Source organism: Aotus nancymaae, unplaced genomic scaffold, assembly GCF_030222135.1.
Source record: "Aotus nancymaae isolate 86718 unplaced genomic scaffold, 86718_ANA_hifiasm-v0.15.2.pri h1tg000040l, whole genome shotgun sequence".
In the NCBI taxonomy this organism is placed as follows: Eukaryota; Metazoa; Chordata; class Mammalia; order Primates; family Aotidae; genus Aotus; species Aotus nancymaae.
Window position 1 is genome coordinate 96847841 of NW_026988454.1, and position 12962 is coordinate 96860802.

At 36.1% G+C, this 12962-nt stretch overlaps 1 protein-coding gene across 1 annotated transcript in view; it reads right to left on the reverse strand.

Annotated features, from left to right (window-relative positions):
• Positions 1-12962, reverse strand: part of ADGRB3 (adhesion G protein-coupled receptor B3) — a 751340-nt gene that overhangs the window by 38127 nt on the left and 700251 nt on the right. Inside the window, exon 25 of the mRNA XM_064360929.1 lies at positions 12475-12646. Coding sequence (XP_064216999.1) covers positions 12475-12646 — 172 coding nt within the window. The remainder of the gene's footprint in view (positions 1-12474; positions 12647-12962) is intronic.

Here is a 12962-nt window from a genome sequence, read left to right on the forward strand (position 1 = left end):
GAAATATGGAAATGTAATTTCTATAGGTTTCTCTTCAAAATCAACTCTTAGCTGCTTGAAGGAGATGGAAAAGAAATCCATGTCTTTTCAGAACACACACACATTTAAAATCAATCTTCCACTACCAAACTTCCAAATAGAACAATAGATTAAGAGCATTGCTACACTGAATGATGACATCAGCTTCATGAATCATTAAATGATATTCGGAAGAAATGTAAATCAAAGAAAGCATAACATTCTCCAGTAAATTCAAGGTTATTTTAATGGTCACATAAATGTCACAATTTAAGTGCTAGATTTTTTGACACTTTTAGTGCCTCTGATACCTCTAATTTAGAAGGATTTGCAGAAGAAATTCTACTCAATTCCAAATGCTTCATTTTATTTTATTTTTTAAATCTTAAAAATGTATTGAGGGAATCTGAATGAATTGGTCTTAAATATTTGTCCAACACTGTCAGGAAAGAATGATTCGATTAGATTTCATAGTGCATATTTCTTATAGAAGAGAATATTTCAGGCAAGATGGTATCTGGAAAAAGCATTCACAGCTATTTGAAAACATTTGAATAATTAATTGAATTTTATATCTGGTAAACAAAGAGAGGTTTGATTTTGGTGAATCAATGTGAATTGTGCTGATGAAGAATAATGGAATTTTTGTAAAAATCAAGTCTACATTTTAAAGAAGCAGAAAACACAAAAAAGAAAAAATAAGACAGAATCTAGATCTTGCTTTCTCAATCAGAATATTGAAATATTCTGTGCCAATAGTCACATCTATCATGCCTGGCAATACTATTATTGTTTGTCTTACCATTTGGAAAATCACTTATTTTAGGTAACAACTAAATTTAAAACTTATTAGATATTAAAATCATTAGTTCTTGTGAAATTAACATTAAAAAAATTACTTGATACCAGTAAATGCAATTTTTTTTAACTAAACTTATAGGAAACAATTCAGTATTTAAGATAAATTATAGAACAGTTACATCTAGACTTCAAAATTTTTTCTTTTTATAATAATCTGTATTAGATCTTTCACCTTAATTGATAGGCATAGGGTCAAATATCTGCAGGAGTAGCAAGGAACATGATGTGTAACTAACATTGGGATATTTAGGAAACTTTAAGGCAATCTAATGGCATGTCGTAAAATGAAAAAAGAAAAAAGGAAAGGTAAGAAACATCACAAAATAAGGTGAAGAAAAAACAATAAACTATGAAGGTTGTCTCCTGAAAAGAATTCAACCATACACTTCCAAAGTTATCTTGACTGGCTTCTGCTGGAGGTTGCTTTAAAAACTCCTGAAAAAGCTATAGGGATTTCTGGATGAGACTTGAGTTCAAAGAAGTTTGCAAGGGTGTGTCCCGCTCTTGTCTCCTGAACCAGAAGGATTCAGTTCATATCAACAGTAGCAGGCTGAGAGCTTCTGAGAGCTTTCGGATTGGTCCTCGCTCTGAAGGCAGCTGGCAGAGTGTCATTGTGGGAGCCAGTGCCAGAGTTAGAGATTGCTAGGGAAGAGCACTGGGCAATGTTTGGCAGTGTTGCAATTCAGACAAACCTCACAGGAAAAGGCTGCACAGTTTGAAATGGGCTCTGTATTTAACTACTGAGCAAATCAGACCCTGAATCTTCAATTTTAAGAAGACAATTTTACCTACAGTAATTCTTCTTAATTTCCTATTCAAGAAGATCATTCTAAACCAGGAAAATAAGTAAAGTTACATTCTTATAATTATTTGTGATTTTTCCTTCAGAGGAGAAGAGAGTCTTATATGGCCTCTTATTTTCTGAATCTCATTTTTACTATTGTTTCATTTTTGAGCAAACAGCTCAGCTTTTTGTAATCATTAAATTCTATACAATCTAATCATGAAATGAATGACTTTTCAATTTCATATGTATTATGACAGTTGATATGACAATTGATATGAATGATTTAGGAGTGACAATATTATTGAAATATTAAATGACTGCTCATAGCAAAGGAAATAAACAAGTGAAAGTCTGACATTTACTATATAATAAGAGAAAAATATGCACTCCAGACCCAAACTTCAGTCCCAATGACTTTCTATTAGAATCCTTTAATATCTAAAGGATCTATCACTTAATCTCTAGAATTGTTACACCCTTTTACATTAAAATTACTTTTTATATCAGTTTGAGGAGGTCATACAAGGTTCTCTAAATGATATTTCACATGCATGATCCGATAAAATGTAGCAGCATTTCTTCAGCATGGGAATAGAAAGGAAGGAAAGGGAAATTATGTGTCAGACACCAGGATCCCATGCCTTCTCAGGTGATATTTCGCTTCAGTCTCATGCCACCCCCTTTGTGGCAGACATTATTTCAGTGACATACAAGAAGACCTTGAAGCTGATAGAGCTTAAGTAACTTGCTCAAGATCATCACAATAAGTAGCAGAGCTGGAATGGAATCAGGTCACTTGACTTGAAAGCTAGTCTTCATTCCAATGTACCACCCTATTGTCTTACTGAGCAAAGAATAAGATAGTTTAAATGAAGGAAACCAAAACAGTTATTTCCAAAAGAAATTAAGTTGCTGTACCATAATTTCCAGCCTTTTATGATTTAGATAAAAAAATAAGAAATGAGTTAATCAGATAAGTTTTCAGTTTGAACCTTTATTGAAGACATATTGAACCTCTTGTTATTAGGTTAACAATATTGTAAGGCCAACCTAGGAGTGGGAAGGAGAGGGAGGTGAGACTTGCCCATCCACATGTCTATGTCCACCTAACCTTCTTTTTTTTGTTGTTTTGAGACAGAGTCTCACTCTGTTGCCCAGGCTGGAGTGCAGTGGCATGATCTTGGCTCGCTGTAACCTCCGCCTCCTGGGTTCAAGCAATTCTTGGCTCAGCCTCCTGAATAGCTGGGACTACAGGTGCCCGCCACCACACCCGGCTAATTTTTTTTTTTTTTTTTTTTTTTTTTTGGTATTTTTTAGTAGAGACAAAAACCATGTTGTTCAGGCTGGTCTCAAATTCCTGACCTCAGATGATATGCCCTCCTCAGCCTCCCAAAGTGCTGGGATTACAGGTGTGAGCCACCGCACCCAGCCTACTCTTCTTGACTATAGACAGAAACACCGTGCTGCTACCCAGAGTAGGAGATAGCTGGGAGGGTAGTATGAGGCTCCCACAGAACTGTGGGTAACAGCAAGCCATGGTTGGATGCTACCTGGCAGGCATGCCAGAGTTTGTCAATTCTGTTGTGAACTCTCTGTCTGAACTTTTTTACTGATGTCATCTCACCTACCTGCTTTCATGCTCTTGTTAACCCCTTAAATCTCTGCATGCACTAGGAGAGTGCATGTGTGAAATCAAGTGTGTGAAAATCAAGACTGGTGTAAATATTCATAATATAATTGCAATTTTGCTAAATCAGGAAAGCGTAATATGGCAGGAGAATTAGAATTTATATTTCCCTGCTTAAGAAGTGGGATGACTTTTGGGTGAAATAAGGTTGGTGATTTCTTGGAAAGGTATATAAGAATATGACCATATTGTCCTTGCCTGTCATGACCATGCTCTTACTTAAAAGCAGTTTTTGTACTCCTCATTCTCTGTTCTGGTAAAATCCAGGTTTATTTGGATACCTGTAGACATTCTTCCACATAAAGATACCTCATTCTATTTTTTTTTTCTTTTTAGAGATGAGGCCTCACTCTGTCACCCAAGCTAGATTGCAGTGGCTCAATCGTGGCTTACTGAAGCTTCGACCTTCTGAGCTCAAGCAACCCTCCTACCTTATCCTCCTGAGTAGCTGGCACTACAGGTGCACACCACCACACCTAACTAAATGCTTTTAAATTTATTTTGTAGAGACGGGGGTCTCATTATGTTGCCCAGGCTGGTCTGAATGTCCTGGCCTTAAGCAAGCCTTCCATCTTGTCTCCCAAACAAAGTGCTAGGATTACAGGCATGAGCCACTGTGCCTGGCCCCACATCCTATTTTATTACAAACAAAACAACAACGAAAATCTGAAGTGTATTTCTTTTTGACCTTTGAATCAGGCTGACAAGGATAAGGCTCTTAACCAAATACCATCTTGCTTAATTCTTTTTTTAAAGAAATTGTTATTATACTTTAAGTTCTGGGATACATGTACAGAATGTGCAGGTTTGTTACATAGGTATACATGTGCCATGGTGGTTTGCTGCACCTATCAACCGGTCATCTACATTAGGTATTTCTCCTAATGCTATCCCTCCCCTAGCGCCCCAACTCCTGTCAGGCCCCAATGTGTGATGTTCCCTTCCCTGTGTCCATGTGTCCTCATTGTTCCACTCCCACTTTTGAGTGAGACCATGTAGTGTTTAGTTTTCTGTTCCTGTGTTAGTTTGCTGAGAATGATGGTTTCCAGCTTCATCCATGTCCCTGCAAAGGACATTAACTCATCCTTTTTATGGCTGCATAGTATTCCATAGTTCATATGTGTCACATTTCCTTTATCCAGTCTATCATTGATGAGCATTTGGGTTGGTTCCAAGTCTTTGCTATTGTGAACAGTGCTGCAGTAAACCTACGTGTGCATGTGTCTTTATAGTAGAATGATTTATAATCCTTTGGATATATACCCGGGAATAGGATTGCTGGGTCAAATGATATTTCTGGTTCTAAATCCTTGAGGAATTGCCACACTGTCTTCCACAATGGTTGAACTAATTTACACTCCCACCAACAGTGTAAAAGCATTCTTATTTCTCCACATCCTCTGTAGCATCTGTTGTTTCTTGACTTTAATGATTGCCATTCTAACTGGTGTGAGATAGTATCTCATTGTCATTTTGATTTGCATTTCTCTAATGACCAGTGATGATGAGCTTTTTTTCATGTCTGTTGGCCACTTCAGTGTCTTCTTTTAGGAAGTGGTCTGTTCATATCCTTTGCCCACTTTTTGATGGAGTTGTTAGTTTTTTTCTTGTAAATTTGTTTAAGTTCCTTGCAGATTCTGGATATTAGCCCTTTGTTAGAAGGATAGATTGCAAACATTTTCTCCCATTCTGTAGGTTTCCTGTTCACTTTGATAGTTTCTTCTGTTCTGCAGAAGCTCTTTAGTTTAATTAGATCCCATTTGTCTATTTTGGCTTTTGTTGTCATTGCTTTTGGTGTGTTAGTCATGAAGTCTTTGCCCATGCCAATGTCCTGAATGGTAATGCCTAGGTTTTCTTCTAGGGTTTCTATGGTTTTAGGTCTTACATTTAAATCCTTAATCCATCTTGGGTTAATTTTTGTATAACGTGTAAGGAAGGGGTCCAGTTTCAGTTTTCTGCATATGACCAGCCAGTTTTCCCAACTCCATTTATTAAATAAGGAATCCTTTCCCCATTGCTTATTTTTGTCAGGTTTGTCAAAGATCCGATGATTGCAGATGTGTGGCATTGTTTGTGAGGACTCTGTTCTTTTCCATTGGTCTATATATCTGTTTTGGTACCACTACCTGTTTTGGTTACAGTAGTTCTGCTTTGGTTACAGTAGCTCTGTAGTATAGATTGAAGTCATGTAGTGTGATGCCTCCAAAAAGAACAAAAGATTGTTCTTTTTGCTTAGGATTGTCTTGGCCATACAGGCTCTCTTTTGGTTCCATATGAAATTTAAAGTAGTTTTTTATCCAATTCTGTGAAGAAAGTCAATGGTAGCTTGATGGGAATAGCATTGAATCTATAAATTACTTTGAGCAGTATGGTCATTTTCACAATATTGATTCTTCCTATCCATGAGCATGGAATGTTTTACTATTTGTTTGTGTCCTCTCTTATTTCCTTGAGCAGTGGTTTGTAGTTCTCCTTGAAGAGGTCCTTCACATCCCTTGTAAGTTATATTCCTGGTATTTTATTCTCTGTAGCAATTGTGAATGATAGTTCACTCATGATTTGGCTCTCTGTTTGCCTATTATTGGTATATAGGAATATTTGTGATTTTTGCACATTGATTTTGTATCCTGAGACTTTGCTGAAATTGCTTATCACCTTAAGGAGATTTGGGGCTGAGATGATGGTGTTCTCTAAATATACAACCATGTTATCTGTAAACAGAGACAATTTGAGTTCCTCTCTTCCTATTTGAATACGCTTTATTTCTTTTTCTTGCCTGATAGTCCTGGCCAGAACTTCCAATATTATGTTGAATAGGAATAGTGAGAGAGGGCATCCTTGTCTTCCACCAGCTTTCAAAGGGAATGCTTCCAGTTTTTGTCCATTCAATATGATATTGGCTGTGCGTTTGTCATAAATAGCTCTTATTAGTTTCAGATACCTTCCATCAATACCTAGTTTATTGAGAGTGTTTAGCATCAAGGGCTGTTGAATTTTGTTGAAGGCCTTCTCTGCATCTATTGAAATAATCGTGTGGTTTTTTTCATTGGTTCTGTTTATGTGATGGATTACATTTATTGATTTGTGTATGATGAAACAGCCTTGCATCCCAGGGATGAAGCTGATTTGATCAAGGTGGATAAACTTTTTGGTGTGCTGCTGGATTTCGTTTGCCAGTATTTTATTGAGGATTTCCACATGGGTGTTCATCAGGGATATTGGACTGAAGTTTTCTTCTGAGCAAGCTCAAAATGTTAGAATCAGTACTCTGACACTCTTTGCCCTAAGCTACTTATGAACTCTCTGAAATCTATTTAAGTTTCATTATGAGACCACTCATAATGGCCACTTATTATGGTCACTGAATACCCTGACCAGAAAGCACAAGACATCACTTTAGTCAATGCTATGTCTTCAAATGCCATGAGTGATGTTTTTCTTTTGGTGCTGCAGTCATAGGTATTCAAAAAAAAAAAAAAAAAAAGTCACTCTAGAGTCCAGGATTACATAATTTGCTTTATGCCTCAGTGTGCTTCATATGGTCCCAGAGAAGACTCTACTATTCACTAAAGGCTCCACTCCATGGAAACCGTATGCCCAGTAACCTTTCTGCATCTTCCTCTACCTGAAATCTTTACTTCCTTAATCCTCTAACTTCATTGTTCCCTTTGAAACCCATGAGTTTTGAAGTCTTTCATCACCTCCTCCTTCCTCTCAAAGATGAACTAAAACGGCTGACCCATCCTGCACTAAAGGAAGGCACAGATATACCCTTCCATGCTAATGAGTCGTACTAAATTTCCCTATCAGTAGTCAAACCTAGAGGTTCATGTAACTCTCTATCTGACCTATATTATATGCAATTTGGACTCTTTACAAATTGTTGTCTAGTTATTTCGTTGCTACTGGCTTTATTTTTTAAAATGATTTACTTTGGGAGATTATTGGTTTTAGATTAGATAGGTAAGGATGCTTGTCCTTGTTATGTCTTCACTGCCATGCTCATGTAAAATCATTTTGTTTATCTGTATGCTTTGTGGAAATAATAAGACTAAATAGGAAATAGGCTTTAAAAGGGTGGGAATGGGAAAAAGAAAGAAAAGTGGTTTTTTTTAAGCATTTCACTACAAAATGACTTTATGGGTTTGGATACAGATGTTGGGGCCTCATCTGGTGCAGCCTGGACCTCCTGCCAGTGCTTGGGAAAGAGAAAAGCAAAGCTTGGCCCTGCTAGTGATGCTACAGAACAGCCACAGGATTCTCACACACTGACATGACAAAATTATCCACTTAAGCACTTTGCTTTTATCCTTCCATTTAGTGAAAGAGTTTTATTGTAGCTTATTTTGTATCACGATCTTGTGATTTTCCACCTCTGACATCAAGCTGTAAGATTGTCTTAGAGCCAGGCACAGCCAGAGACAGAAAGATGAGAAAAATGTGCAGGCACCAAGAAAGTGGTTTCCTAGCAACAGTAACTATTTCAGAGGTTTCCTAACTCTTGTGTTGTTTCCAATTCCATAGCAATGCAGGGAATAGTAAACAGTATGTTTTGTTATCTGTTTAATTCAAATAAATTCTAATCAAGCAATGATGGATAAATGAAGAAAACATCTACATTTCTATTCGATTCTGTCTTATTAGCTGTTGTACATATTAGCTTCTAAGATTTAGGTTCTGTTGCTAAAAGTATGTCTTGTGATAAAGCAAATGCTTTTTTTTTTTTTTAATTCTTATTCCCTCTTTTTGTCTTCTGTTTTTTTTTTTCCAGAGAGATTTAGTAAGTAATTCAAAAGAAAAGTTATTCCAGAGGAAGAAATTGTATTTTCAATAATACAAGTTTCATAAAGTTTAAATATATAGATTTTAGGTCTGAAGGTCAGAACAAATAGTTACGTAAACATTCAAAATTTTTTTTTAGTGGGATATAATTGATTTAGCAGGACAGAGTAATCATTTCTCCCTTCTCTACTGATGTGAAATGATTTTAAAATTGGACCCACTAAAAGTAAAGGCACTTTTAAAATAAATTGGGCTCTATACACACCACATTCAAAATATCCCAGTTATAGTATTTCACTTCTTTTCTCCTTCTTAAACTGCAAGGCTACATTCTCCCCCTGTGAAGACCCACCTCCTCCACAGAAATAATAAATATGGGTAAAGCCTTCTGAATTCGTATTGGGACAGTCATTAAAGACCAAATTCTGTTAGTATCTGTCAAAAATACATAGAAATAGAAATATGTATGTATATATCCAGTCTCTAAATTAAAAAATATATATTTTGCATTGCTTATATATTTTTAAGAAAAGTCCACATGAATTTTAGTGAAGCAAATATTTTAAAGAGAAAAACAGTAGGGATAAAACTGTATTTCTAGGATCCAATTATAAATTATCAAGTAGATTAATAGATACAAATCACTACCTAATGTTTTACATGTAGCTATCTATTTCACTTGCTTTGGTATATCTTCTTAATGAAATTATTGTTCCGTGGAGACACAGAGGATATGGGAAGATACTTCTCTTAGACCATCGTAAATGTCAGGGCAACGTGATCACAAGTAATCTGAGGAGACAGACCCGTTGCTAGTGTCAGGCAATATACTTTTAGAAGGTAAAAAAGAATTTCTGTGATCCAAATGAGGCCTCCGATGATATCTTCCTTGGGATCTGTAAAATCCTTCTAAACAAGGGTCTTTGGGTGTTTAAATAAAATCTTCCTCCAGGAATTCTGAAGCAGACTTGCCCTATAACTGAAATTTGCTCTGTGTATTTGTAGCAGTGTTACAGGGTATTTTTAGGGTTCAGTACACAAAAAAAGGAATATGTGATTTGTCATTTCAATGATGGAGCTAAAGAGTGTTATGACACTCTGCTGTTAACCTATTTGCTATAAAATTTTTCAACTGGAACTAATAATTAAAAATGCAACAACAGAGATGTATCTATATTTTTATTTTCCATTAGTACAGAAAACATGTATTTAGAGACACCTACTTTAGCAGAATTATTTATCATATGATTGATTTAATTACTTTTAAATCATGTTTTTGAGCGTTAACAGTCAAATTACCAAATATGAAAAAGTTCTGATGGAAATCGAGAATTTTTGTCCCAAGTAATTTTCTATATAAACAGCAAAAATTTGATAATTAGCCATCATAATATCTGCCACTTTAAAACCTGCATATTTTGATGATAACTTAAGACCATCTAGCAAGCTTATTCTGAAGAAAAAGAGACGTTTATATAGTGATACAGCACTGTCCTTCTCCTAAATACCTAAGGTATTAATATCTTCTAAAAACTGCATATCTGCATGCAGGTATATCATCATGTATTCTTCCCTTCTTAATCATCTGTCAAAAGCATTATGTATCATTTAGAACAATTTTGTTACTTAAATATATTAGTGATAATATTAATATAGAAGACCCATAGGATAGTTATAGTTGGAGAAGAACATAAGCTAAATTATTATTCATTTTCTTTTTAACTTCTACTTCTTTGGTCTATAAATAATTCAATACTTGGAAGATTTTTAATGCTGATATTCTAGGTAGAAATTTGCTAAAGGAATAGTAAGGCTTGGCAGCTGTAAACATCAGATTTTTAAAATGCTGAAATACTCTCCTCCCCTTGCAATATGAAGTTACTATTTATCTGTTTTCATTGATTTTCTTCATAGAATGTTCTTAGAATACACTTAGTTTATTGCTGACATCTGTATCTTATTAAGACATTTGTGCAGCCACAAATGTATCATCATTACTGGTCATTAGAGAAATGCAAATCAAAACCACAATGAGACACCATTTCATGCCAGTTAGAATGGCGATCATTAAAAAGTCAGGAAACAACACGTGCTGGAGAGGACGTGGAGAAGTAGGAAGGCTTTTACACTGTTGGTGGGAGTGTAAATTAGTTCAACCATTGTGGAAGACAGTGGGGCAATTCCTCAAGGATCTAGAACCAGAAATATCATTTGACCCAGCAATCCCATTCCTGGGTATATACCCAAAGGATTATAAATCATTCTACTATAAAGACACATACACACTTATGTTTATTGCAGCACTGTTCACAATAGCAAAGACTTGGAACCAACCCAAATGCCCATCAATGATAGACTGGATAAAGAAAATGTGGCATATATACACCATGGAATACTATGCAGCCATACCAGTTCATGTCCTTTGCAGGGACAGGGATGAAGCTGAAAAACCATCATTCTCAGCCAACTAACACAGGAAGATAAAACCAAACACCGCATGTTTTCATTCATAAGTGGGAGTTGAACAATAAGAACACATGGACACAGGGAGGGGAACATCACATACTGGGGCCTGTTATGGGGAGGGAGACTAGGGGAGGGATAGCATTAGGAGAAATATCTAATATAGATGACAGGGGGAAGGATGCAGCAATCCACCATGGCACGTGTATACCTATGTAAGAAACCTGCACGTTCTGCACATGTATCCCAGAACTTAAAGTATAATAATAAAATACCTCAGAAATATTGTTCTTCCTATCTGGTAAATAGGGTAAAAGCCTTTGGTTATCTGTACACATCATTGCAAAACTATAGGGTTTATACTTATAGGCACATATGTTTTTTGTAATGTGCACATTGCAATCAAGTTCTCAAACAAGCTAAAATAAAATAAAATACCTCAAATATTGTTCTTCCCATCTGGTAAGTCAGGTAAAAGCCTTTGATTATCTGTACACATCATTGCAAAACTATAGAGTTTATACTTATATGCACATGTGTTTTTTTGCAATGTGCACATTGCAATAAAGTTCTCAGACAAGCTAGATAATGCAAAATGACAGAGTAGACTGTTTTCTCAAAATGACTAGCACGGCACTATGTCAGTGTGTGTTTTGTCACCACTCATCCCTAGAGTAAATGCTAAAATGACTCATAAACCTTGTAAATACTCTCAGTGCTTGCAAGCATTCAAAATAATTTTCACACAGGTTGGAAAACATCATTTTATTCTTAAACAACTCAAGTCTGCAATCTCTTACTGTCCTGGATGGATCTGGTGCTAGTTACTGTCTTCATTCATGAAATATGACTTCTTTCTTTCTCTACTACTGACAATGAACCTCAATCATAATCCAGAGAAATGCTGTGATAATACATCTACAGTTCTTGGAGACAATTACTGCCTATCATGTCTGACTGTACATACTTTCAGCATTTTTCTGAGAATAAACATTCATATAGAAAGCAATAATCCTTAGTAATCATAACCATAACTTTGTATAGAGACAAAAGAACTAAGCATTCATCTTCAATGTTTTCTACTTAAAATAACATTAGTTAATATAAGCAAGTAGGGTATGCTGTGTGAAGAAACACGTTAGGGAATGAGCTTAAGAATTATCACTGCATTATGCTTATGAACTGTGTCTTTTAAAAATATGCCTGTATGCCCTCTTACTCACTAATTTTTCTTTTTCATTTTAATTATACTTTAAGTTCTGGGGTACATGTGCAGAACACGCAGGTTTGTTACATAGGTATACACGTGCCATGGTGGTTTGCTGCATTCTTCCCCCCATCATCTATATTAGATATTTCTCCTAATGCTATCCATCCCCTAGCCCCCCAATCCCCCAACAGGCCCCAGTGTGTGATGTTTCCCTCCCTGTGTCCATGTGTTCTCATTGTTTAACACCCACTTATGAATGAGAACATGCAGTGTTTGGTTTTCTGTTCTTGTGTCAGTTCATGTCCTTTGCAGGGACATGGATAGAGCTGGAAACCATCATTCTTAGCAAACTATTCACTAGTTTTTCTAACAGACTTATTTATATAAATCACTCCATGTAGCTTCTCTTAAATCTCTTCTTCCTGGCTTTTGATACCTCTGGTTGTGTTTTTCCTGGCATACTCCCATCTGTTTCAATCTGTCACTTTTAGATTGCTGGGGGCCCTCCCAAGCTGTGTCTTATAGCATTCCTTCAGCTTTGATTCCTGATTGTCAATGAAGGAGACCAACTTTAATCTGAACATCAATATATTAAAAGATCATACTTGTTAGCAAGGAAATACCCTTCTAACCATCACTCTTCTGTATCACAAGAATACTTCTCACCTCTCTCCGAAGAATGCAGTGGACCATGACTATCACAAAGCCTTGCAATGAATCAAACACAGCAAAAAGTATTTGAAACAATATGGAGCGTTTATCTGTCATGGCCAGAACTGCAGACATCCACGTCAAAGCCAGAAGGGGCAACACGACGCAGGAGCTCCAAAGAGATGCCCTGTTGAGACCAAGAAAGCAACATTTCGTAGCTGTACATCACACCCCAGGCCGAAGCCAAACCCCCATTCAACAAAGCATTTTTGTATGTGTTTCCAAGACCATTAACTTGGAAACCACAAAGCAGATGACATTTGAGAGTCTTATTATTTTTTTTAATACACTATCCCACAATAGTTAGAAAGGCAGTTGCCAATTATAAATATTTAAATATACTCTCTGCTCTCGTATTAGAAAACACAATTTTTTCATCATAGCATTTTCTCACATGCACTGTAAAAGATTTGTAACAAGAAGATGTAAATGATTCGGACTAA